The sequence below is a fragment of the Salmo salar genome, chromosome ssa17, assembly GCF_905237065.1.
Source record: "Salmo salar chromosome ssa17, Ssal_v3.1, whole genome shotgun sequence".
In the NCBI taxonomy this organism is placed as follows: Eukaryota; Metazoa; Chordata; class Actinopteri; order Salmoniformes; family Salmonidae; genus Salmo; species Salmo salar.
In genome coordinates this window covers 26,756,975-26,782,805 of record NC_059458.1, presented here as the reverse complement: position 1 = coordinate 26,782,805, position 25,831 = coordinate 26,756,975, and the positions used below count along the sequence as shown (strand labels likewise).

General features: G+C 42.5%; 2 protein-coding genes and 1 long non-coding RNA gene across 7 annotated transcripts; 1 reads left to right on the top strand and 2 right to left on the bottom strand.

The window, feature by feature from the left end:
• Positions 1-136: 136 nt before the first annotated feature.
• On the bottom strand, positions 137-10,021 carry LOC106575695 (NF-kappa-B inhibitor zeta). Of its 3 annotated transcripts, XM_045699273.1 has the most exons (12): positions 9,446-10,017; positions 7,991-8,100; positions 7,847-7,871; positions 7,648-7,745; positions 6,371-6,714; positions 5,728-5,833; positions 5,369-5,515; positions 3,164-3,227; positions 2,803-2,975; positions 2,478-2,588; positions 1,810-1,977; positions 137-1,190 (listed from the first exon to the last, which is right to left on the bottom strand). In XM_045699273.1, exons 1-12 carry the CDS (start codon positions 9,648-9,650, stop codon positions 1,137-1,139), a joined length of 1,605 nt encoding a protein of 534 aa, XP_045555229.1. In that variant the 5' UTR covers positions 9,651-10,017; the 3' UTR covers positions 137-1,136. The 3 variants fall into 3 exon arrangements, 2 of the variants coding, with proteins under 2 accessions (XP_045555229.1, XP_045555228.1); XR_006760055.1 differs by having other exon boundaries at positions 137-2,136; positions 2,230-2,588; positions 9,446-10,018; XM_045699272.1 differs by having other exon boundaries at positions 137-1,977; positions 9,446-10,021.
• A 3,486-nt stretch (positions 10,022-13,507) lies between these two features.
• On the top strand, positions 13,508-25,688 carry LOC106606530 (polycomb protein eed). 3 transcript variants are annotated; one of them, XM_045699268.1, is made up of 11 exons: positions 13,508-13,733; positions 17,225-17,377; positions 17,752-17,844; positions 17,965-18,156; positions 18,273-18,354; positions 18,537-18,628; positions 18,793-18,926; positions 22,256-22,361; positions 22,469-22,627; positions 22,858-22,931; positions 25,128-25,688. In XM_045699268.1, the coding sequence occupies exons 1-11, from the start codon at positions 13,728-13,730 to the stop codon at positions 25,252-25,254; spliced, it is 1,218 nt and encodes a 405-aa protein (XP_045555224.1). In that variant the 5' UTR covers positions 13,508-13,727; the 3' UTR covers positions 25,255-25,688. The 3 variants fall into 3 exon arrangements, with proteins under 3 accessions (XP_045555224.1, XP_045555222.1, XP_045555223.1); XM_045699266.1 differs by lacking the exon at positions 13,508-13,733 and adding an exon at positions 16,336-16,625; XM_045699267.1 differs by lacking the exon at positions 13,508-13,733 and adding an exon at positions 16,486-16,596.
• Positions 19,238-21,285, bottom strand: LOC123728181 (uncharacterized). The gene is made up of 2 exons (XR_006760054.1): positions 21,169-21,285; positions 19,238-19,387 (listed from the first exon to the last, which is right to left on the bottom strand). It is a non-coding gene; the product is annotated as an uncharacterized lncRNA (long non-coding RNA).
• Positions 25,689-25,831: the final 143 nt, after the last annotated feature.

Below are 25,831 nucleotides of genomic sequence, written 5' to 3'. Positions count from 1 at the left end.
CAAACCTGAATATTGTACTAACATTCTCATCTCCATGGTACAGTATATAATTGATGGGTACTAAAGCAAAATATGCAGGAACACAATGACATAGATATTTATCATACTCAATGACTTAATTGTGACACTAGCCAACTCATGATTTATTTTCATTTATTTATAAAGTAAATGAAAATACACATAAAATAAGGCAAGACCCCCATGCTGCCACCGTACCAGAACATCAACAAATCTGAGCTCCCGTCTCTTCAGGTTACTGGTATGTGGTCAACCCCTAGCTACATTACACTGTTACTATGTGGTCAACCCCTAGCTACATTACACTGTTACTATGTGGTCAACCCCTAGCTACATTACACTGTTACTATGTGGTCAACCCCTAGCTACATTACACTGTTACTATGTGGTCGAGCCCTAGCTACATTACACTGTTACTATGTGGTCGACCCCTAGCTACATTACACTGTTACTATGTGGTCGAGCCCTAGCTACAATGCACATTCCAGCTCAAGGTGTTTCACACCGGCATTACAGGTGAGTCAACCTGTGACTCAACCCAAAGTGGTTTAGTGGTGAAAACCCCTTCAGGCGTCATTCCTTAAAGCGGTAATCAGCAGTTGAAACATGAACAAAGCGTATTCCCTGCCCGTTTCAGTAAAAAGCTGAGGGATGGGGCTAGAAACGTTAACACTCAAATTCATAGACACGGCTAAGGAGTAACCATCCATGATATCAACATTATAGTTTGAACCATATTTGGAAGCTACTTTTCATAGTGTTGGTTTCCATGTACTTTGTTTACAAACATTGGAGTAAAACAAGATGATATATTTTGGGTTCTGATGGGGAACGACAGTTGAACTAAGCTCATGATGAATTTATAAGTTATATTCTCCAAGAAACAATGGGTACATATGAATCATTTACAAGTCCAAAAATGGATGTAACAACTGCAGATTGCCCCTTTAAGGGAGAAGATCACATGGTTACTCAAAATACACTACACTGTAGCGAACAACATTCACTGTTTCATTGAAACAACTGACATCTGCCATACATACGATGGCAAATAATTTCTACATAGACTGGACTGTCTGACTGACAGTGTTTCTAGACAGGAGATCACATCCTGCATCCTACTGGGCAGCAGACCGGGCCTGGTAGCCTTTCCCCTTCAGGATACGCCGCACCTAAGAGAAACAACCAAAGGCACATTATTGCAATACAGTCCCATCTTGTTGAAGTGTGTGTGTGTTTTGAATGTCTGTCTGCCACACTTGAACTTGTGTATTCTTCATGTTCTGTTTTTACTGCGTCTCTGTGTTTGCATCTTAACCAGGCCTTAATAGTAATTGATAAAAGGTTCTCAATCGACTTGCCTGGTTAAAGAATGATTACATGATAATAAAACAAGGACATGGGAATATTCACCTGAAAGATAGACACAAGAACACTATTAAATGCTCCCACAGAGGGAGGGTTCAGCCGTGTGCTGAGATCTTAGATGTTTTTCTCCAGGCAATGGCATCATTTTCTTTTTTTATCATGTAGAACCATGCTGTACTTTTTGTACCCTGCACCTGCAAGTTCCTGGATGTGCTTACACTCTTAGCACCTTTTTTTTCTATCTAGAACCTAAAAAGGTTCTTCGGCTGTCCCCATAGGAGAACCATTTGAAGAACCCTTTTTGGTTCCAGGTAGAACCCTTTTGGGTTCCATGTAGAGCCCTTTCTACAGAAGGTTCTACATGGAACCCAAAAGGGTTCTCCTATGGGGACAGCCACAGAACCATTTTGGGGCATTATTCACCTGGTCTCCGACGGGCCCTTCAGCCACCAGCTGGGCAGGCTGCTCATTCTCCAGGTTCTTGGAGCTGGGGTCGGCCCCTCTCCTCATCAGGAGCTTCACAGCATCCACCTGAGTCACGCGACCATGCACAGAACTGGCAAAGTGCAGCGCTGTGTTTCCACTGAATGCCTGGTGGAGACAGAACTCATGTTAGAGGGTTTAGTTAACTTACCTCCTGATAACCAAAAAACTATGAACAATGGGAACACTGTTTGTCAGCTCAGAATTTGAGCCAGCACACTGATTGGTTATCATGTATGTTTGTTTTCCAGAGAGGCGAGATCTCACCTTGACATTAGGTACTGTAGCAGTATCTCACCTTGGCATTAGGTACTGTAGCAGTATCTCACCTTGGCATTAGGTACTGTAGCAGTATCTCACCTTGACATTAGGTACTGTAGCAGTATCTCACCTTGGCATTAGGTACTGTAGCAGTATCTCACCTTGGCATTAGGTACTGTAGCAGTATCTCACCTTGGCATTAGGTACTGTAGCAGTATCTCACCTTGGCATTAGGTACTGTAGCAGTATCTCACCTTGGCATTAGGTACTGTAGCAGTATCTCACCTTGACATTAGGTACTGTAGCAGTATCTCACCTTGACATTAGGTACTGTAGCAGTATCTCACCTTGACATTGACAATAGACAGAGAGTCTGGCTGGTCGAGGAAGATGCGTAAAAGCTCCACATTGGCCTCCTGAGAAGCCATGTGCAGGGAGGTGCAGCCACTTTTATGATCCTGTTAGAAAAAGACACAGGTAAGGTCAGACTGTATGGAATGGGCTATGCTGCCAAAGAATGATTCGCAAAAATGATAAATGAAAGATTCTCAACCTCTAGCCTGGTTCCAGATCTGTTTATGATGCCTTGCCTACTCCAATGACCATAGGAGTTGGCAAGGTTGGAGTTGACAAGGCATCAGACAGATTTGGGACCAGGCTACTCAAACTCACCTTAGTTGCACAGGAGGCTCCCATGAGCAGCAGTGTGTTGACACACTGCCCCAGTAGCTTCCTTCTCTGCATCAACTCCACCACCCCAGGGGACTGGGGGGCCGCCGCCATACAGCCCATCTCCTGGACAACCGCATTGTGAGACCGGACCGCTGTCTGAAGAGGAGTTAGGCCTGGAGAGAAAATCAGGTTGAGGCATTGGGGAGGTAGTATTTATTTTGCCGTTATGACGGTTAAATAATGTTGACTGTCGTAGTGTGACTCAGCCTTGGGTTAAGACACCGGTTGCCTCACCTGTTTTATTGTATAGCAGATTATGAGCAACCCTGACAGGTCATAGTTCTGAGCAAATCTGACTCACCATCATAGTTGACTTCTTCCACATTAAGCTCCTGCCCTTTACCCTTCAGAGCTCTTTGGATGGTCTACGGGAAGAGAGTGTGTGTGAAGGAAAATGTTAAACAGGGGAATAAAGGGCAGATGGGTATAACAGGAAGAACTTTTGATTGTAAAAAACACACACACACACACACACACGTTAAGGTACAACTGTGGAATTAGCTAGTCAGGGTAAAACATATCATCGCTAACGACGACAGTGTCAATGTTTAGTTCTAGAGATCTGAAAGAGATAGTAGATGCCAGCCATTCATCAGCAGCACCTGTTCTTCCTTAATGCATTAGTATCCAACCACAGGAACTGTTGTGAGAGTCATCCAGGACCAGTTGAGTAACAGATGAATAGGCGTTAATGATTGGGAGGTTTAGCGTGTTCTGTTGACAGTTAATGTTTGATAGGCTGGGAGTGCATTTGCTGTGACCTCTTATCAGAAGCACATCTGTTGTTAAACCAGTTTTTCGAAGAAAGGGGGATTTTGTCCCAGTGTTGTTTTGAGGAAATGCTCTGTGATCGGCTGGTTGTTATATCTGTTATGAGCTGATGAGGAAGTCACTGCCTGAGAGCTAACCCGATACAGAACAACTGCTGCTATGAGACACAAGAAAACATTCTAACATTCCAAGTCAGGAGGAACATCAAACACAGTGAGACAAAATTCCAATTGAAAGATAAAGATATCACTGAAAAGGTCACAGTTTATCACAGATAATCAAGATGGTAAAGTTTCAGTGAAACCTAGAAATCCATTCATTGAGTCATGAGCCAAATTTGCATAGATTCTTATCAAAATGGCATCAGAAAGTTGCTGACAGATCTCTTCTGATTGTGCATACAGCACCCAAGTTCCCTACACTTTTTTTGCATTTGGTATGAGCGTGCAGGGGTGCAAATCATCCTGCCTTATTTCCATATACTGGAAGCCTAAAACAATCGACCATTGACAACCAACCTGTGGTTTTACTTCTTGAAACCAGCGGGGGTAAAATACCCTGAAAACCAAGGTTGCACAGTCCAGATTATATACTTTATCAGATTATGTTCAGGTCATCTGGTGAAGTCATAAATGGATCATTGTTCAGGGCGATCATAAACCAAGCCTTTTTAGTGCCCTATTTCTTCAGAGTGAGGACATAACTCTCTTATCCCATAGCGGAGAATGGAGGACTATTCATACATTAACAAACACAAGGCTCCTGGTAAAAACGTTAACTTTGTTTGCTGTGATTGGCAACCAGTGTTATTATTATAAAACCCTACGGCTCAGTGTTTTCCCTGACTTCTTTTCCAACCACTATTTACTTCCTCTAGTGCCAAGATGTTGATTAAAGTTGCCAAACCTTATGTATTATAACAATAATAATAATAATAAGAGAAACCGAGATTGTGTTCAACAATCATCATGTTTTCAGACCTTTCTTCAAACCTTTCATACCATAGTCTCTGTATGATGAGGTATGTTCACTTTAGTTGTGAAAACCCAACCCTAGGCAACACAGTGACTAGGATGTGGTTTCAATGATGGACTCTTTTGGCGTAGAGGAACTAAGTCACTGCCTACGTTGATAAGGGAAAAAATACATCTGGGGATTCGCCTCCCAAATCCAGAGGCAGACATGCCAGAACAACATGATTCTAAACCAAAGTCCGCAGGCACAACCTTTGCAGATGTTTTAGTTCAGGTAGTTGATGCAAACTAGCCACTTGTGAAATGCACTCATTAAAAATAACCTCTGATCTCCATATTGCTATATTTTATTAGTATTTATGTAGCCTTTATTTAACTAGGAAAGTCAGTTAAAAGAAAAAAAGCTTATTTTATAATGACGGATTACCCCGGAAAAACCTCCCCTAACCCGGACGACGCTGGGCCAATTGTACGCCGCCCTATGGGACTCCCGATCACGGCCGGTTGTGATACAGCCTGGGATCAAACCAGGGTCTGTAGTGACACCTCTAGCACTGAGATGCAGTGCCTTAGACCACTGCGCCACTGAGGAGCACTGGGTTATCTAACTGCTATGGTTGACTGGCTGCAGTGATGCCTCAAACAGAAGTTGTGAAATACAAGTTATAAGGCTAGAACATGACGTGGCCAGATCAAATCCAGAGCCCCTATTCATATCACATCACACTCTTATTATGTGCCACAGTGGGAAAGTCAAAGACCTGGAGAGTGAGAGCGTGGCCCTTCTCTGCACACACATGCAGAGGGGAGCGGCCCCAGCAGTCAGCGGTGTTGATCCGAGCCCCCTGGGCCAACAGGTCCTGCACTATCAGATGTTGATTGGCTGCAACACTCAACTGAAGGGCACTCTGGGTACAAAACAAAATACAAAAAAGATCAAATGTTAAAAATGCTCCTTTTCAGATGATATGATTACAACTGGGATAACTGCGCCCTTGTAACCAATTCCAATTCCAAATCAACCCATAGCCACTAGCTCCTAGGCACTAGTATGTGTGTGGCAGAAGTCTCTGGGGCTAGGGGTCCATTTAGAATTGGGCGTGAGGATGTAAGTCCTTACCTGGCCATTGTGCTCCTTCATATCCAGCATGCCGAAGGTAGCCATCCTGCTGGCCAGCACATAAGCTAAAGCCCTTCTGCCCTGTGCCACAGCTATGTGCAAGAATCTGGCAACACAGAGAAAAGGGTTCCAAAAGGGTTATTCGGCTCTCCCCATAGAACTCCTTTTGGTTCCATATAGAACCCTTTTTGGTTACAGGTAGAACCCTTTTTGGTTCCATGTAGAACCCTCTGTGGAAAGGGTTCTACATGGAACAGAAAATGGTTCTACTTGGAATCAAAAGTGTTCTATATGGAACCAAAAGGGGTTCTTCAAAGGGTTCTCCTATGGGGACAGCCGAATAACCCTTTTAGGTTCTAGATAGCAGCTTTTTTCTAAGAGTAAATGTCTGGCAAGCATAGGTCACATGATGGATTAGAACAGTGGTCACTAACATCCTTGTTCCTGGAGAGCTACAGGGTGTGGCAGGTTTGTGTTCAAACACTGTGCTAGGCTGGAACAAAACCCTGCACACCTGTACCTCCCCAGGACCAGAGTTGGAGGCCACTGGGTTAGAAAAATAACTGAGTTGAGTATGCATAGTTGCTTAGCTCTACAAAAGGCAAATGTATACAACATGTTGATGAATACTACACAAACTGACGTGTCTCCCTCATTATCCTGGCTTGTGAGCATCTCGGGGGTGAACCCTGCCAACTTCTCTTCTTCCTGTCGTATCTGCCATTGAAAGAAGGACATCGGCTCCCCTTCAGCAAACTGAGCCAATGGCCAAACACCCTTTGGGGTTAGCGGGGCGATGAAAGGCTGGGGGACATAGGAGTTTCCCAATGCATGTGGCATGTGGGTTTGAGGGTAGAGGGACTGATAGTCGATGAGGCTGAAGGGGTCAGTGAGGGTCTCCTGTGGGGAGGTCTCTGAGTTCATAGACTCATATCCCAGTTCCATGAAGTCAATGTCCAGTGTGTTTCCCTCTGGAGGGCTCAGAGTCTGAAAGAGAAGTGGATGATAAATACTTAATCTGCAGTTGATACAATTAATTTCTAAGTCCAAAAACAGATGTATGTACCCATTGATTCTTTTTTTAAATGTTTTATATTTAACCTTTATTTAACTAGGCAAGTCAGTTAAGAACAAATTCTTATTTACAATGACGGCCTACACCGGCCAAACTCGGACGACGCTGGGCCAATTGTGCGCAGCCCTATGGGACTCCCGATTACGGCCGGATGTGATACAGCCTGGTTAAAACTATCATTTTGATATCATGGATGGTCAGTCCTTACATCCATAGCTCAGTGTATAAATTTGAGAGTGGTTACATTTCTCCAGCTCAATCCCTCAGCGATTTAGAACGCTTTGTTATCATTTCAACTGCTGATTGGGATTGCTGCTTTAAGTACATTTCCTGTCATGAAAGGTAAACCATAAGGAAGAAAGATATTTGTAGTTGGGTTCCTTCTACTTCCTCAGTTCACTCCACAACAGCAGAGTCTATATGAGACACACATGCAAAACATAATAATCTATATGCACGATAACATTGCCAAACTGTATTCCTAATTTTGAGTTCTGGAATAGCCCTCAGGGTGGAGGCGGTAACTCTGAGTCTCACTGGGGTTTACCCGGAGGGGAACTGAGCAAGTGAAGTGACATCAGACTACACAGAAAAGGAGAAATGGAATTGGGCAACGGATTGAAGTGGTCGGTCACATCACACAATATAGTTTGTAGCTATAACAACGTGACCTGCATGAGAGTCTGTGGTTTTCACTAGTTCTTCATTAGCTAAACCAGAGGAATATCTCTGGATTGATTTAACCTGGGTCTATGAAACCAACCCTAGTGTGAACACAAAGAATCATGGGAAAAGTTAAAGGGGATTCAATTAAAATAACATTATAACCAAAAGCATACAATTACCAGGATTGCCTTTGCAGTAGCAAGTCTTTTAGCAGGTGAATCGGTTATCAAGCTGAAGTCCGCAGTCCTCTTATGCCCTTGAAGAAGGGACGTCAACTCTACATGATAACGAACAAAAAAAACATTTGCACATGGTATTATAATGTACTGTATCTACAGTATTTCTGGATAATGTGTGTCGATAAAACGTTAATATTACCTGTGTATTCTCTCTCAGAGTTTTGCTGGACATGAAGAAAAACAGAGATCATGAAAATATGGACAGATGTAAGCTAAATATATACAAGCTAACCATAATATTTACACAAATTAGCAGAACAATAACATAACTATTTTAATTTACCTGTACATTTTGGTTGCTAAGTCGCTTCTGCATGATGAGTTCTTTCACTGTATTCTTCACCCGCACTCCTTGGAAACGGCCAAAAGACGCCACCTCACTCATGGAACACTCTGCAACAGGTATAAATTTGACCGATGAGAATCTTTGATCCCAAGACAAGTTTGAAATAAACACTACTTTTGATTAGTTTGGTATTGAGGCAAAAGTGGCTGTTAAAAAGGTACACTCAGCAATCCATAAAATGTCAATTTGCAAAAAGCCCTTGATGTATGATATATCTATAGTGGTAGGATACATGAATACAGTTCCTGGGAACTCTGCCTGCCAAGTTCAAGCACAGGAGCTCAAATACTCCATTTTATTCAATAGGGTGTGGAAGCTACAAAAAGAGGCATGTCCATATAGCCGTTGAAGTTGATCTGCACAGATGATTAGATCTCATTATGCCTGGAGAACTGTCTCAGAACAACTCTGGCTTTATCAACATCAGAATCTCAGGTATTCTAAACAGCTCAGAAACACACCTTCATACTGCAGTGTATAAAGAAATATTCTAAAATGGGCAAGACGACCTGGAACGCGACCTTACACTTCCCCTATTTCCACAGCTAGCGGAGCTCAAGCCAAATTCACACTGTTATCTGCAACATTCACCAAATGACAGTAACTATTTGAATGCCAGAGGCAAACACAATTTATCTACCCTGCACTTCCATTGTACACTGCTATTATAGGTCTAAATATGATTTTGGGTCTACCCATGATCAGTGGTGTAAAGTGCTTAAGTAAAAATACTTGAAACTACTACTTAAGTAGTTTTTTTGGGTATCTGTAGTTGACTTTTTATATTTTTGACAACTTTTACTTTACTACATTCCTAGAGAAAATGATGTACTTTTTACTTCATACATTTTCCCTGACACCAAAAAGTACTCGTTACACCTTGAATGCTTAGCAGGACAGGAAAATGGTCTAATTCACACACTTAAAGAGAACATCCCTGGTCATCCCTACTGCGTCTGATCTGGCGGACTCACTAAACACATGCTTCGTTTGTAAATTATATCTAAGTGTGGGAGCGTGCCCCTGGCTATCCGTACATTTAAAAAAACAGTATATTTAAAACCAAATACTTTAAAACTTGTATTCAAGAAGGATTTTACTGGGTGACTGACTTTTACTTGAGTCATTTTCTATGAAGGTATCTTTACTTTTACTCAAGTATGACAATTGGGTCATTTTTCCACCACTGCCAATGATCAGTAATCCTCCGTGTCACTAACGCAACGCTCTTTCCGGTGTTCCAGGAGTAGGCTAATAAGGAAGTAACCATTAACTTCAATAATTATCGGATAAAGTAGTCAGCGTATCATTAACACAATAGCCTGCTTAGAGGAACGTTAACAACAATTACAAATATGTATATTGATTTGTAAAAGTAAGGGTTTATTTTACCGTTTGTGCCACTGTCTGCAGTTGTCGGAGTCGGGCTCATAACATTTCCCCAGCCATCCAACTCGTTTGGCGCACAGAGAGAGTTGTTGATCTCCGGTGCATTTGAGATATCCTGGTAAAAAGACCCCAAATACACGGGGCTCGTCACAACAGTCCCTGGATGCACAAGATTCAGGCCGTTCTCGATAATTCTGTCGATGATCATGTTGCGCTCAGAGCTAGATCACTATGTATGCACCGTCAAGAGTTCTAAGGGAGTTTGTTCCCGTTTGGATCATGTGACTACTGTACCTTCAGGAGCGCACAAAAGCGAGCGCGCTTGTAGCCTACTTGAATCACCCATTGGGCGCGTTCCAGATCTGCCCGAGGACGTACTACAAAAGCAGCCAATACAGGAACAGAGCCTCATAAATAGAATAGAATACAATCTTTATTGTCCATTTTCACAGAAGTGGGATCAAAGTCAACATCCCACCTCTGACACCAGTGTAGCCAACGCTCACAAGGATGTAGGCTAGACCAAAGGAAACCATTGAAAAAAATGGTCAGTTCAACTTAAATACAATTGTATTGGTCACATGCCCCGAATACAACAGGTGTAGACTTTACAGTGAAATTCTTACTTACGAGCCCATTCTCAACAGTGCAGAGTTAAAAAGTAAGACACATTTTTGCTAAATAAAAAAGGAAATAGTAAAACAATAAAAACAATATTGAGGCTGTATACAAGGAGTACCTGTATGGAGTCAATGTGCCGGGGTACGAGGTAGTTGAGGTAATTGAGGTAATACAGTATGTACCTGTGGGTAAGGGTAAAAGTGACTAGGCAATCAGGATATACAATAAACAGTAGCAGCAGCGTGTGTGTGTGTGTGTGTGTGTGTGTGTGTGTGTGTGTGTGTGAGTTGGAGTGTCAGTCTAGTATGTGAGCATGTGGGTAGAGCCAGTGCAAGGGAGTCAGTGCAAAACACAATTAAGATAAATAAATAACAAAGGGGGTCAATGCAAATAGTCCAGGTAGCCATTTGATTAACTGTTCAGCAGTCGTATGGCTTGGGGGTAGAAGCTGTTAAGGAGCCTTTTGGTCACAGACTTGGCGCTCCGCTACCGCATCACCGGGGGGAAGCTACCTGCCTCCAGGACACCTACATCACCCGATGTCACAGGAAGGCCAAAAAGATAATCAAGGACAACAACCACCCGAGCCACTGCCTGTTCACCCCGCTATCATCCAGAAGGCGAGGTCAGTACCATGGCATCAAAGCTAGGACCGAGAGATTGAAAAACAGCTTCTATCTCAAGGCCATCAGACTGTTAAACAGCCATCACTAGCACATTAGAGGCTGCTGCCCTATATACATAGACTTGGAATCACTAGTCACATTAATAATGTTTACATATTTTGCATTACTCATCTCATATGTATATACTGTATTCTATCTTATTCTCTTAGTCTATGCCACTCTGACATTGCTCATCCAAATATTTATATATTCTTAATTCCATTCCTTTACTTTAGATTCTGTGTATTGTTAGATATTACTTGTTAGATACTACTGCACTGTTGGAGCTAGAAACACAAGCGTTTCGCTACACCCGCAATAACATCTGCTAAACACGTGTATGTGACAAAGACATTTTTATTTGATTTAATACAAACTGGGTCAGACAAGAGGTTGAAAATGTCAGTGAAGTATGCGTCCTGGTAATCCGTCTAGCCCTGCAGCCTTGTGAATGTTAACTTGTTTAACCTTTTACTGCAGTGGGCTAAATCAGGGTCACACAGTGTTTCTTGGTAGTCTTAAACAAATCTACTTTGAAACAAAAGTATACACCTCACACACATGGTTATGGCCTAAAAAAAAGGAGAGATAAAATTCATTCAATTTTGAATCCTCATATTATACTTTATATACTGTTCGATGGTTCAGGGGGCGTAGAGCGATTTCTTATAGGCGTCCAGATTAGTGTCCTGCTCCCATGAAAGCGGCAGCTCTAGCCTTTAAGCTCAGTGCGGATGTTTGGGATATTTATTTAACCTTTATTTAACTAGGCAAGTCAGTTAAGAAGATATTCGTATTTACAATGACAGCCTACCGGGAAACAGTAGGTTAATTGCCTTGTTCAGGGGCAGAACTACATATTTTTATTTTTTCCAGCTCAGGGATTCGTTCTAGCAACCTTTCCGGTTTCTGGCCCAACGCCTAATCACTAGGCAACCTGCCGCCCCAACACAGTGACCATGTATGTATTGTCACTGGGTTCCGGTCTACTTAATAGAACGGGTGTCTCCCATAGACACCAATGCAATAGTAGCTGGGTCTGGTCTACTTAGTTCATTGACTTTTATTGAACCAGGGCGCTGGAAGATGGCGGGGGCGCTGGAAGATGGCGGCGAGTGTAGACGAGATTTCAGCTTGCTCCGAGTAACCTTAACTTTTATCCCTCTCAAACTTACTTAAATGTAACGGAACTTGGCTTATAGTAAACACAATAGAGAACAACGCTTAGTTGACCGATAATTTGATTCATAACTTAGAAATGGAAGGAAAAAATGTGCGAAAGAGCAAAGGGAGGAGAAGGCAGTTGCTAGCTGAGCACTCATACGTTGGAGAAAAACCGCCACCTGACTCCTCAGGAGAAGAAATGGAGGATTCTGGACATTCGGTTGATTCTGACAATGCAGTCAATAGTCCTGCACCCAAAAAGACACATAAAGAATTATCTTTGCGCGAACTACAGATCAACATAATCGATGCTGTAAACGAAAGAGCCGACGGTCTGGAGAAAATGATACGCGAAAACACATCAAAAATAGTTGACCTCGAGACCTCTCTGAATCATGCATACAAGAGTATCGAAGAGCTTAAACTTACAAACACTGCTACGTCTGAGAAATGCATTGCTCAGGAGAAGACCATCGCAGACATGCAAGAGCGCTTATCGGAAGCAGAGCGATACCGGAGAAGGTGGGGGCTACGGCTTTATGGTGTCCCCGAGGACCAGGATGAGAATGTGAAGCGCTTAGTAAGAGACATATGTAACCGTGTGGCACCGGACTTCCCCGATGGATATATGGATATGGCTGTGGATGTCGCTCATCGTATTGGGAAGAAACAAGATGCCATCGTCAGCCGATCGATCATCATCCAGTTTGCTTTTCGCACAGCGAGAGATGCAGTTTGGAAGAAAGCAAAGGAAAGCGCCTTTCTGAAAGAAAGAAAACTTAGATTCGGTGAGGACTTGACTGCAGCAGACAAGGCAGCAAAGGCAAAATTGTGGCCTCTCGTACAACAGGCCCGAAATCAAGGAAACGGTGGATACTACAGGGGAATCAGAGCTTTTTTCGCCAACGGTAAAGAAATACGACCGGGGTGATTTGATTTGTTCTGTCGGTAGGTTTACAAGGTAGTTCCTTCCCCACTGCAAACTGAACGTTCTACTTTTGAAACATGGTGTTACTATTTTACAAGTTAAGAATTCTGTTAATACATATATGAAGCAACTTTTTAGAGAGGGTAAAGTTGAGATTGCATAGGATTTTTCTTTCTATTCTATAGATATGGACTTGAAGTTTGTCAATCAATGCCAGGGGGATACGTAACCTGTTGAAGAGAAAAGCTTTTTTTTTGTTTTGTAAGGACTGCAACGCAGATCTTGTATTCGTTCAAGAAACACATTCATGCAAAGAGGACTATAATTATTGGAAAAATCAGTGGGGCAGTGACATTTTTTTGGCCCATGGGACAAATCATTCAGCTGGGGTTGCAATTTTAGCACACAATTTCAAAGGGAAATTTTTGTTTACTCAAATGGACTCCAATGGACATTGGCTAGTAGCGGTCATCAACCACATGGACAGATTATTTGTGTTGTGTAATGTATATGGATACTGTTCTAGTCCTCCAAATAACTTACTTCTAGAGGAAATTGAAGAAATTCTTAAAAATCTTCTGAGAAAATATCCATCCAGTCAGATAATAGTTGGTGGAGATTTTAATATGGTTTATTCTAATGAGACTGATAGATTGCCTCAGGCCTAACATTGGTGTGAACAAGTTGGTGAATTTCTGCCAAAGCCTGGACTTAATTGACATATGAAGAGTAAAAAACCCTGGAGAGATACAATACACATGGAGTAATAGAGATCGTTCCTTACAATCAAGAATTGATTTGTGGGTGATAACCTCTAGTCTTGTGCCCAACACTGTAGAGGTAAAAATACTGCCTGCAGTCCTGACGGATCATAAAGTCATATGGTTGATTGTAAGAATATGCAGTAATGATGGTAAGAAATACTCTGGTGGTTACTGGAAACTAAATAACTCATTGTTATTGCATGATGATTTAAAAAATGTGATTAAGAATCTAATTTCTGTTTACTGGAGTTTAGCTACATCTAATGCAGAATATGGGAAATATTGGGAACTGCTGAAATTTAAAATCCGCTCAGCCTGTATTACTTATGGAAAACGGCTTGCTTTAAGAAGGAGATGTGAGGTAGCTGAACTCTCTAGGACAATTGCCGTTATCACAGAGATTGAACATCTTGATCTTAATGAGAAAGCTAAATTGAATGATTTACAGAATCAACTAGATACATTGTATGAGGAAAAGGCTAGAGGAGCTTTCATAAGATCTAGAAAACAATGGCTTGAAAAAGGTGAAAAGAACAGTAGATACTTTTTTAATTTGGAGAAGAGGAGAGGGGAACTCAACACACTTCAGAAACTTAAAATTAATGGGGTTACCACTGAGGATAGAGAGTTGTTATCAGAATTTACCACTACATTTTATGAGAATCTTTACTCCTTAGATAACAATTTGTGTGACTCTAAGGATCTCCTTGATTCTATAGAGAATGTTAATTCGATTAGTGAAGAACTCAATCAGTCTTGTTGCCAAGATTTATCCATTATGGACATCCAGTACGGGGTTGCTCAGTTAAAAAAGAACAAATCTCCAGGTTGTGATGGATTAACCTCTGAATTTTACAAAACCTTCTTTGAAGAAATAGCACCTTTTTACTTGAAACCTTTAAGGAGGCTATAAAGAAGGGAGAACTACCTGCCTCTCTGAAGCAAGGGGTTATTACTCTTATACCTAAACCACACAAGGATCTCCTAAGTATTGATAATTGGCGTCCAATCACACTCCTAAATAACGACTACAAAATTATAGCCTTAATCTTTGCAAAAAGGTTAAAGTCTTGCTTAAATGATCTGATTGATGAATGTCAATCAGGGTTTATGAAAGGGCGCCATATATCTAATAATCTGAGGCTGATATTAGACTTGGTTGAGTATCGTGATCTATTAGATGACTTCCCTGTTATCCTATTTCTGGATTTTCAGAAAGCATTTGATACAGTAAGTCACAATTTTATCTTTGATTGTCTTAAGCATTTGAAATTTGGTCGTTTCTTTGTTGATGCTATTAGAACTCTGTATAATGGTGGCAATAGCTGTATCAAACTCTGTCATGGAACATCCTCAAGATTTAACATTTACAAAGGAATACGACAAGGTTGTCCAATTTCACCTTTTTTATTTTTGTTAGTTTCTCAAATGTTATGCTCATTAGTTCATAAAAGTCCATTTGAAGGCATTACATTCCAGTCCAGAGAGATCAAGATATCCCAACTGGCGGATGACACCTCACTTTTTTTGAAAAATGTATCTCAAGCTAGATTAGCATTGGATATCGTGAAGCAGTTCTCCAAAATCTCAGACTTGACTTTAAATCTTTCCAAATGTGAGTTGTTTGTTGTGAAAGGAGCTGTCAACCCAGCAGATTGTAACATCTCTGAAAAAGATACTGTAACCTACCTCGGTGTAAAGATCACCAAAAATCTTAAGGCTATGAATGATCTTAATTTGAACCCTGTAACTGAATCTGTCAAAAAAAATTATCCTCATGGTTAGGGAGGGATTTAAGTCTTCAAGGAAGGGTGCTTTTATCCAAAGCTGAGGGGCTATCTCGTGCATCCTATCTTTTTTCATCTATTGACATTCCCAAATCCACTTGCTGTACCTTAGATAGGCTTTTGTACAACTTCATATGGAAAAACAAGCCACATAAGATGAAAAGAGATGTTATCACCAACAGGGTTTGTGATGGCGGTCTAAATGTCTTAGATTTCACTCTCTTCAATCAGATATCAAAGGTCAACTGGATTAAAAGGTACATAAAAAATCCTCATAGCTTCTGGAATATTATACCTCATTTTGTTTTTCAGAAGTTCGGCGGGCTTAATTTTTTACTACAATGTCCATATATTGTGGGTAAAATTCCTGTGAAACTGGCGGTTTTTCACAAGCAGGCTTTAATGTGCTGGGCTTTGTTGTATAAACACAACTTTTCACCTCATAAATGTTTTATTTGGAACAATGGGTCAATATTACATAGAAATAAGATGTTATTTAACCATAAATGGTTCTCGAAAAACATTGTTCTTGTCAGCCAATTGGTTAATAACAGTGGGAATCTATTTACACAGAGAGAATTTATGGAAATATACAACTTTGAGGTTTCAAGCAAGGAATATGACACTGTTATTAAAGCTATACCTAGTGGGATAAAAACTTTACTTCAGAATAATGCATATTTTGGAATAACTCCGATTGTAAGCGATATTCAGGTGAATGGCATTGGTCTACTAGATACGAAATTCAACAATCGTTTAATAAGGGATATTTTCTACAGGAAGTCTATTCCCTCTGCGATATTTTGTTGGGCTTCATCGTTTGATGTAAACTGGCGCCGTGCTTGGCTCACTCCACACAGATTTATGGTGACCAATAAAGTAAAGGAGATCTCCTTTAAGATAATCCATAGATGCTATCCGTGTAATAGCTTGATTTCTAAATATATATTTGACGTTACCAGTGAATGCAGTTTTTGTGAACTAGAAACTGAATCTATTGAACACTTATTCAGCGGAGTCAATCACCACCTTCCGGAGACACCTTTTGGGACTTTTATTGTGAAGACCAAAGGAAATAAAAGACCCGGAAGTTATTCTCCACCGTCGCGCTATGATTGAATCTGAGAAGAACGGAAGATGAGGAGGGAGAACATGTCCGAGACCCCTACCGAAGCGGGAAAGGAGATGCCGACAAAAAAGCAGAAGCTGAGCAGTGATGAAAACAGTAATCCCGATCTCTCTGCAGACGAGAATGTAAATTCGGTTTTGTTCTGTTTGTATCGGCGCGGACATGAAAAATGCTTAGCTAGCTAAGTAGGTAATGTTAGCTTGCTAGCTATGAAAAGTTAGGCTAACTAGCAAGCGACTGGTAGTTGATTTTGGAGTTCGTGATGATAGCTGGGCCTTTCCCTTTGTTTCAACTAGGCCTAGATTTTAATTTTTTTAGCTATAGATACCTAGTCAACGTTAGTTGTGGTTCTTTCCCTTTCAAACATTCCAGAACAGGAAATAAGAAAAGTAACATTCAACGAGCAAGGGATTCGAGGCAAAACAGCTAAGGGCCTCCACCTAAAATAGCTAGCTGGCTAGTTATGCTCTCTAGGTAGTGTTAGCTATCAGGCTATGGACTCTTCTGGGATTGTCCAAGTAGGTAATCATTAGCCAGTTGTCAGTTTAGTTTTTGTAGTCTATCTCAAGCCCCTCACACCCAGGTACGCCTTAGATGGCCTCATGGTAGGCCACCCCACTTCTGACACCAGTGTAGTCGAACAGGGGGTGCAGAACATCCATTGCAGGCAAACGCATCAACCACAACCAATCCCATCTCATGTTGCTATAATTTGTGTTTGTAGGATGATGCTGTCAGCGTTGAGAGTGGGACCAATGTGGAGCGCCCAGACACACCCACCAACACAGCCAACGCTCCAGGCAGGAAGAGCTGGGGCAAGGGCAAGTGGAAATCAAAGAAGTGCAAATACTCCTTCAAGTGTGTCAACAGCCTCAGAGTGAGCCCATTTTATCAAGAATATTTCCAATCATTTCCAACTGCAGACATGTCACGTCTTATCAACAGGCCTACTTTTGATTACAGAAATGTCATAATCTCAGCCTTGGACTTGGCATGCCTGTTATAAGTATGTGTGAACTGTGCTGTTTATATGATACTGGGTGAGTTGTAAACAGCTGAACGAAGGTGTTCTAATGTTTCGAGTGGGCTCTGAACCCAGGTCTCCCACAGCAGAAACCAATGTCTTGACCATTAGACCAAGACGGAATTCCCACTTGGGCCGGGGTTCACACAGATTTTGAAGTCGCAGGCAGGGCTACCTCATCACCTTGACCATGAGCTGAACTCATAATTAACTTGTTCTTTACACAGGAGGACCATGGCCAGCCATTATTTGGGGTCCAGTTCAACTGGCACAGTAAAGAAGGGGACCCGCTGGTGTTTGCTACTGTTGGGAGCAACAGAGTAAGTATCTTTGGCATCACATAAACCATGTTGAAAGTGTAATAGCTGACTCGTGTGGTGTAAAATACAGACTCGTGCCACCTGTCACTGCTGACTATGTGATGTCCTTAAATTTACCAGGTAACACTGTACGAGTGCCATTCCCAAGGAGAGATCCGACTCCTGCAGTCATACGTGGATGCCGATGCAGATGAGAACTTCTACACCTGCGCCTGGACCTTTGACACCAGTACAAGCCATCCCCTCCTGGCCGTGGCCGGGTCGCGGGGCATCATTCGGGTGATCAACCACATCACCATGCAGTGTATCAAGGTGGGTGAATTTCCAAGTAGTTTTATCCGATACACTAGGGATGGAATTTACATTCGTGCATAAGGGAGGGGTTAGTTGTGCCATCTCTGAATATTTTTTGTTGTTTTTTAATGCAGCACTATGTGGGTCACGGGAACGCCATCAACGAGCTCAAGTTTCACCCCAGAGACCCCAACCTCCTGCTATCCGTCAGTAAAGGTAGAACAACTCTGCACCATAGCTGGGACTTCATATTTTCTCAACTGACCTGACCTTTTGAGAACTAAACAATTTATAATTAGGACTGATTTATAATCTGTATGCATTTACATCATTAACAGAATGACTTAACATAAAATCAACTGTGTGAATATCTCATCAGCTTTGTGTTTTGTCTTTAGACCACGCCCTTCGTCTGTGGAACATCCAAACAGACACACTGGTGGCCATCTTTGGAGGTGTAGAAGGCCATAGAGATGAAGTCCTCAGCGCAGTGAGTACACGACACTACCACAACCATCTCTTACTGGCTTTCTTGATCAACAGAAGTCAGGGATTTCTATGTGTATGTGACCATTGAAAATGGCGATACAATATGGATCACACAAAAGAAATGAGAGATGAATGATATAATAATGAAAAATGTCTCTGCGCCAGGACTTTGACCTGCTAGGTGAGAAGATCATGTCGTGTGGAATGGACCACTCTCTGAAGCTCTGGACGATCAACTCAGAGAGGATGCAGAAAGCCATTCACGGGTCCTATGAATACAACCCTTCCAAGACAAACAGGTGAAAATATTGGTTGTGGGCAACAAACGTATGTGTATTTCAGTCATTCAGTAGACTTTTACCCACAACAAAGCGCGTTTAAATAACAGGGCTGAACAATTGCATAAAAGGAAAATAGTAGTGTTGCCAGGATACAGTCAGAATCTCACATTTTTTATTTAACCTTTAACTAGGCAAGTCAGTTAAGAACAAATTCTTATTTACAATGAGGGTCTGGGAACAGTGGGTGAACTGCCTTGTTCAGGGGCAGAACGACAGATTTTTACTTTGTCAAATCGAGGATTAGATCTAGCTGTTAAGTTCATGTTTTAAGTATCCCTATATTTCTGTTATTACGGGGCTATCACTCAGTCAAGAGTGCGGCTGCGCAGGAAGTTAGTTCGTGGATGGACCTAGCCGTGAGTGTAATGGCTACCTTGTAGTGTGTTCATACAGTATAGTAAACTTTGTTAAACTGGAACCTTGTCGTTTGTCATTTCGAGTTAACATTGGTAGCAGAGGATGGCTAATAACTACAATGTGCCACCTCGCTTCGACGAGAAGAGGTCGTACGAAAGTTGGAAAAATGAACTTGGAATCTGGACACGAGTTACTAATCTGGACGCGAAAAAGCAAGCACTTGCGGTGGTATTATCGCTCGAGGGAAGAGCGAGAGATACAGCACTGGAAATATCCGTTGAGGATTTGAACAATGATGATGGTATGGGAACTTTGATCAGAGCACTGGATTCTGTATTTCTTAAAGAAGAGAAAGACCGTGCCTACGAGGCATATTCAAACTTTGACAGTGTTTCGAGAGATATTTCGGTTGCAATGACGGACTACATCATTGATTTCGAACAAAGGTACAATAGGATGCGCAAGTACGACATGGTTCTCCCGGATGCAGTGTTAGCTTTCAAGTTGCTAGATACTGCCTGTCTAGATGGTAGGGAGAAACAGTTGGCTTTGACTGCTTGTACTGACTTTTGCATCAATGAAGTCGGCACTAAAAATAATTTTTGGTGAAAAGACGTCTGTCGCGCCGTTAACAGATGGAATGCAAGCGAGTGACGGAGCATATTACACTGAGCAGCAGAGAAAAGGCGCCAAAAAGTCACGTTCTCAAGACAACCTGAAGAGGGCGCCATTTCCCGGAACAAATCCACTGGACAAATATGGAAGGAGATCAAAATGTGGTGTTTGTCAAAGCACTTACCATTGGGTTAAAGACTGTCCTCATAAAAATGAACAAGTTAAACTAACAGAGGAAAATGTAAACACAGATATAGAGCAGTGTAACATTACACTGTTTTCAAATGAATCTGCTTCTGATACTGAGATTTTTATAGTTGAATCCTTAGGATCTGCTGTGATTGATACTGCATGTACACGGACAGTGTGTGGTGCAAAATGGCTTGATAGCTATGTTAGTGAACTAAATATGAAAGAAGTACAAAATATGATTGACACACCAAGCAACAGAGCTTTCAAATTTGGAGATGGAAGAATTGTCCATTCTACCAAGAGAGTTAAGATACCAGCAAAAATTGGTCAGACTAAGTGTCACATTGAAACAGAGGTGGTCCCTAAAGATATCCCCTTAGTATTAAGCAAAGCTTCCCTCAAGAAGGCAGGGGCTGTACTAGACATAAAACATGACAAGGCAGTGATGTTTAAACAACCAGTAACTCTTGAACTTACTACCTCAGGCCACTATTGTGTAAACATTTTAGACAAAGACATCACACGGAGTCCATGCAAAAATAAGATTTGGACGGACACAGAGCACATGGAGATTCTGACAGTCACAGAGAACATGAACACAAAAGAAAAACACAAAGTATTGTTAAAGCTTCACAAACAGTTTGGACATGCTACAGTTGACAGACTTCAGAAGTTACTCAGCAGTTCAGGGAATAATGATGATGAGAGTATTTCCATTCTACAGCAGATAGTTAACAATTGTGAGACATGTCAAAAATACAGTAAACCTAAGCCCAAACCAGCTGTTGGTTTGCCACTAGCTTCCAAGTACAATGAAACAGTGGCTGTAGATCTACATGAGTTAGCACCAAGTGTGTGGTACCTTCACATAATCGACCCCACATAATCGATCCCTATATTTCTGTTATTACGGGGCTATCACTCAGTCAAGAGTGCGGCTGCGCAGGAAGTTAGTTCGTGGATGGACCTAGCCGTGAGTGTAATGGCTACCTTGTAGTGTGTTCATACAGTATAGTAAACTTTGTTAAACTGGAACCTTGTCGTTGTGTCATTTCGAGTTAACACTAGCAACCGTTCGATTACTGGCCCAACGCTCTAACCACTAGGCTACCTGCTGGTTACTGGCCCAACGCTCTAACCACCAGGCTACCTGCTGGTTACTGGCCCAACGCTCTAACCACTAGGCTACCTGCTGGTTACTGGCCCAACGCTCTAACCACCAGGCTACCTGCTGGTTACTGGCCCAACGCTCTAACCACTAGGCTACCTGCTGGTTACTGGCCCAACGCTCTAACCACCAGGCTACCTGCTGGTTACTGGCCCAACGCTCTAACCACTAGGCTACCTGCTGGTTACTGGCCCAACGCTCTAACCACTAGGCTACCTGCTGGTTACTGGTCCAACGCTCTAACCACTAGGCTACCTGCTGGTTACTGGCCCAACGCTCTAACCACTAGGCTACCTGCTGGTTACTGGCCCAACGCTCTAACCACTAGGCTACCTGCTGGTTACTGGTCCAACGCTCTAACCACTAGGCTACCTGCTGGTTACTGGTCCAACGCTCTAACCACTAGGCTACCTGCTGGTTACTGGCCCAACGCTCTAACCACTAGGCTACCTGCTGGTTACTGGCCCAACGCTCTAACCACTAGGCTACCTGCTGGTTACTGGCCCAACGCTCTAACCACTAGGCTACCTGCTGGTTACTGGCCCAACGCTCTAACCACTAGGCTACCTGCTGGTTACTGGCCCAACGCTCTAACCACTAGGCTACCTGCTGGTTACTGGCCCAACGCTCTAACCACTAGGCTACCTGCTGGTTACTGGCCCAGCGCTCTAACCACTAGGCTACCTGCTGGTTACTGGCCCAGCGCTCTAACCACTAGGCTACCTGCTGGTTACTGGTCCAACGCTCTAACCACTAGGCTACCTGCTGGTTACTGGCCCAACGCTCTAACCACTAGGCTACCTGCTGGTTACTGGCCCAACGCTCTAACCACTAGGCTACCTGCTGGTTACTGGCCCAACGCTCTAACCACTAGGCTACCTACCGCCCCAAACTGATGATTTTCAACCTGAAAATGTTTGCTCCTTTAACCGATGATGATTCGGTCTTCTTACAGGCCATGGGTCTCTCAGAAGATCCACTTCCCTGACTTCTCTACCAGAGACATCCACAGGAACTATGTGGACTGTGTACGCTGGCTGGGAGATCTGATTTTATCCAAGGTAAGACAGAATCGATTTGTTCAAACACGTCACATTCTTATTAGCTTGTGGATCCCATTGTGACCCTCATAACCCCTACTCCTTTGTTCTGTTCCTCTCCTGACCAGTCGTGTGAGAACGCTATCGTTTGTTGGAAACCAGGGAAGATGGAGGACGATATTGACCGCATCAAACCAAACGAGTCCAACGTGACAATCCTGGGTCGCTTCGACTACAGCCAATGTGACATCTGGTACATGCGTTTCTCCATGGACTTCTGGCAGAAGGTAAAGATGATATTTCCCCTTTTGTTGTGTCTGTGGCTTTGTGGAATCCCTTATCTGCTACTGTTCATCCCAGTATTGTAAGCAAACAGTGGTTTGGTGTTGGAACTCTAACTAAAGATGAAAGTTTGTTTTACATTAAACAAAGTATAGTATTGTCTCCACATAGAAAATTGTCTGTAGCTCAGTAAGTATTGTTTGACTATTGAAGTAACACATGTCTTGTCCTATAGATGTTGGCTCTGGGAAACCAAGTGGGGAAACTGTACGTGTGGGACCTTGAGGTAGAGGACCCCCACAAAGCAAAGTAAGAGTCCGTAGGGAAACTGCACATGTGGTGGTGTTGGGGAAGCTACTCTGAAGATATAGTTTACCAAGCTACCAATTACTTCACACTGGAAGAAGTTAAGCAACACTCAAAGTTTCTTTTTCAAATTAGTTACATTGAAAAAGTAGTTCACTACATCCAAACTTTGTTAATACTGTATGATGATTTTTCACAATCAGTAATTTAGCCTAATGATAGGGTAACATTTGTATTTTTGCCTAAATAGACATATCCAAACGTAATCATTTTTCATGCTGGCCATAAACAGTAACTGGTAATGTGTAGTTTAGAAAGGTCTGGAACTAGCCTGTCTGGTAAATGTTATAACTTGCTGAGGTGCACTGTTTTTGGAACACAAGCTCAAGTACATGGTACAAATATAAACAAACAAATTCTAAACGACTTCGTATAAGATTTCCCATTTCTTAACAGTAAAATAAATCTGATCTAAAGGTCCACTGAGCAGCGCAGAGACAGCATTCAAATGTGTGTAGACTTGTTACAACTTCCGTCTGTGACCAAGAACTTCCGTCTGTGACCAAGAACTTCCGTCTGTGACCAAGAGAACCCGGTCTTTCAATTCTGTGATTTTATTTTATTTTGAAAGCTCTAAATCCGTCTGAGAATATCACAGCGAGATGAAACCACAACGGCTGGACTCAGACTGTCGTATGCCATTTCCCAGGCTCACTTGCTCAGAGGAAATCGATTTTGCCTGGATTGGCCAGGGAATGTGACATGTCATTCCCTTTGAACATGAAGTGTCACGTTTCAGACCCCACAAGTCTGCGCCACAGAGCGTGGAAACAGAGATCATAAGTCCGCGCCACAGAGAGTGGAAACAGAGATCATAAGTCCGCTCCACAGAGCGTGGAAACAGAGAACACAAGTCCGCTCTACAGAGCGTGGAAACAGAGATCATAAGTCCGCTCCACAGAGCGTGGAAACAGAGATCATAAGTCCGCTCCACAGAGCGTGGAAACAGAGATCATAAGTCCGCTCCACAGAGAGTGGAAACAGAGAACACAAGTCCGCTCCACAGAGAGTGGAAACAGAGATCATAAGTCTGCTCCACAGAGCGTGGAAACAGAGATCATAAGTCCGCTCCACAGAGAGTGGAAACAGAGAACACAAGTCCGCTCCACAGAGAGTGGAAACAGAGATCATAAGTCTGCTCCACAGAGCGTGGAAACAGAGAACACAAGTCCGCTCTACAGAGCGTGGAAACAGAGATCATAAGTCCGCTCCACAGAGCGTGGAAACAGAGAACACAAGTCCGCTCTACAGAGCGTGGAAACAGAGAACACAAGTCCGCTCTACAGAGCGTGGAAACAGAGATCATAAGTCCGCTCCACAGAGCGTGGAAACAGAGAACACAAGTCACTTCTGAAAACACCAAGAATTTAATTTAGTTCAACTATCACCAAGCTAAAGCAAAATGTATTTAAATGACTAGTTGATCTACATGTATTTCACTACATCCCTGTACGTGAAGGTAGAGGACCAGCAAAGTTAAGTCAACCTCCCACCAATACACCTCACCTAAGCAGTAGTCCATGCCTAGATGGTAGACTGCCTGAGAGAAGTGAAGGCCAGTAGAGAGCACTCCTCTCCTTATGTATAATGTTCCAGGGCTGTGACAGAGACGCCACAGAACAATTAGATATTTCAGGCGATGTATAAATTTGAAGCATCTGCTTGGCGTTTCCTTTCACTACCAAATATGGTATTGAGAGAAAGCCAAGTGACCGGCAGTGGGAGATGCTGGAGCAAAATGTGTCATTTTCAACATTGTGATCTCAATACAGTTCTGTTCCCAAAGCTACAATCTGTTACGAACAGAGTGGACTAAGTTAAAGACTTTACCCTTTGCTAAAGTAAAAAAAAGAATGGCATTGTTTAAAAGGAGTGCAAAGGCGAATTGAGTTATTGCACACGTGCACTTCAAAGTAGGCTTTCCCTAACAGCAATATGCATGCTACAACGCGCCAATAGGATCTCGCAAGCTCGTGCTTGGCTCTGCCCACCTCCTTGCTTGTTCTGCCCACTATGACTCATTTGTTCCCATTTGAAATGACGGGCTGTGGTCAATCTTGGTTTAGTTATAACAATCTTCAGAGACACCGTCTTTCTGTTGTTTCACTAAATACATTCTAACCTGGCTCTCTGTTTCAGGTGCACCATCCTCACCCTCCCAAGATGCACCTCTGCCATCAGACAGACCAGCTTCAGCCGTGACAGCAGTATCCTGATCGCAGTCTGTGACGACGCCTCTATCTGGCGCTGGGACCGCCTGCGATGAAGACGACATTGGCAACGAGCAGCCAATTCTATTATGACAGACCAGTCACTTTGCTGTCAGGAACCAGAAACATTTTCCAGGTACACATTTTCTGTGTATAGTCTGCATCAGATTTGTCCCATGGAGGTGTTGTTTAACATCTCAGGAACCACTCCCAACATGACAACGGTGCTATAGGTCTGCACTGAAACATTTGTATCTGGAACCCACCAATTATTTTCCTTTTGTTTCCCATCTCCGGGTTACACTTATACCAGCCCATCCTTATTAAATCCATGAGGGGGGTGAAAAGGTGAGCAATTTGGGGAGAAGGGTGGAGAATCAAAACTACAACCCTGGAGCTCTTCAAGCTTTCTCCTCCCTTCTTGCTATTTAGTTCCCCTTTGCTTACTGTTCACTTTTTAATGGGCTTTAATAAATGCTATTTTTCTAAAGGCTTCTTGTCTCATTCCGAGGTACTGAAGCTTGAAAAGTCTAAGTAAATCTATGGTCAGCTCAGCCCAGGCCATCTGAATGCATGGAGAAAAGGAGAGTTTGGGTGTTAACTAAAAGGTTAACTGCCCCAACAGTGCATCTC

What these genes read in the sequence shown, in the direction of transcription:
- LOC106575695 (XM_045699272.1), bottom strand. Translation starts at nt 9,650, where the DNA reads ATGATCATCGACAGAATTATCGAGAACGGCCTGAATCTTGTGCATCCA. An exon ending in CTCTGAGAGAGAATACACAG is followed by an intron (nt 7,746 to 7,846) that starts GTAATATTAACG and finishes GTTATCATGTAG; the next exon opens with AGTTGACGTCCCTTCTTCAA. An exon ending in TGAAGGAGCACAATGGCCAG is followed by an intron (nt 5,516 to 5,727) that starts GTAAGGACTTAC and finishes TTTTGTACCCAG; the next exon opens with AGTGCCCTTCAGTTGAGTGT.
- LOC106606530 (XM_045699266.1), top strand. Translation starts at nt 16,509, where the DNA reads ATGAGGAGGGAGAACATGTCCGAGACCCCTACCGAAGCGGGAAAGGAG. An exon ending in AGTGTGTCAACAGCCTCAGA is followed by an intron (nt 17,378 to 17,751) that starts GTGAGCCCATTT and finishes TTCTTTACACAG; the next exon opens with GAGGACCATGGCCAGCCATT. An exon ending in CCTGCTATCCGTCAGTAAAG is followed by an intron (nt 18,355 to 18,536) that starts GTAGAACAACTC and finishes TTTTGTCTTTAG; the next exon opens with ACCACGCCCTTCGTCTGTGG.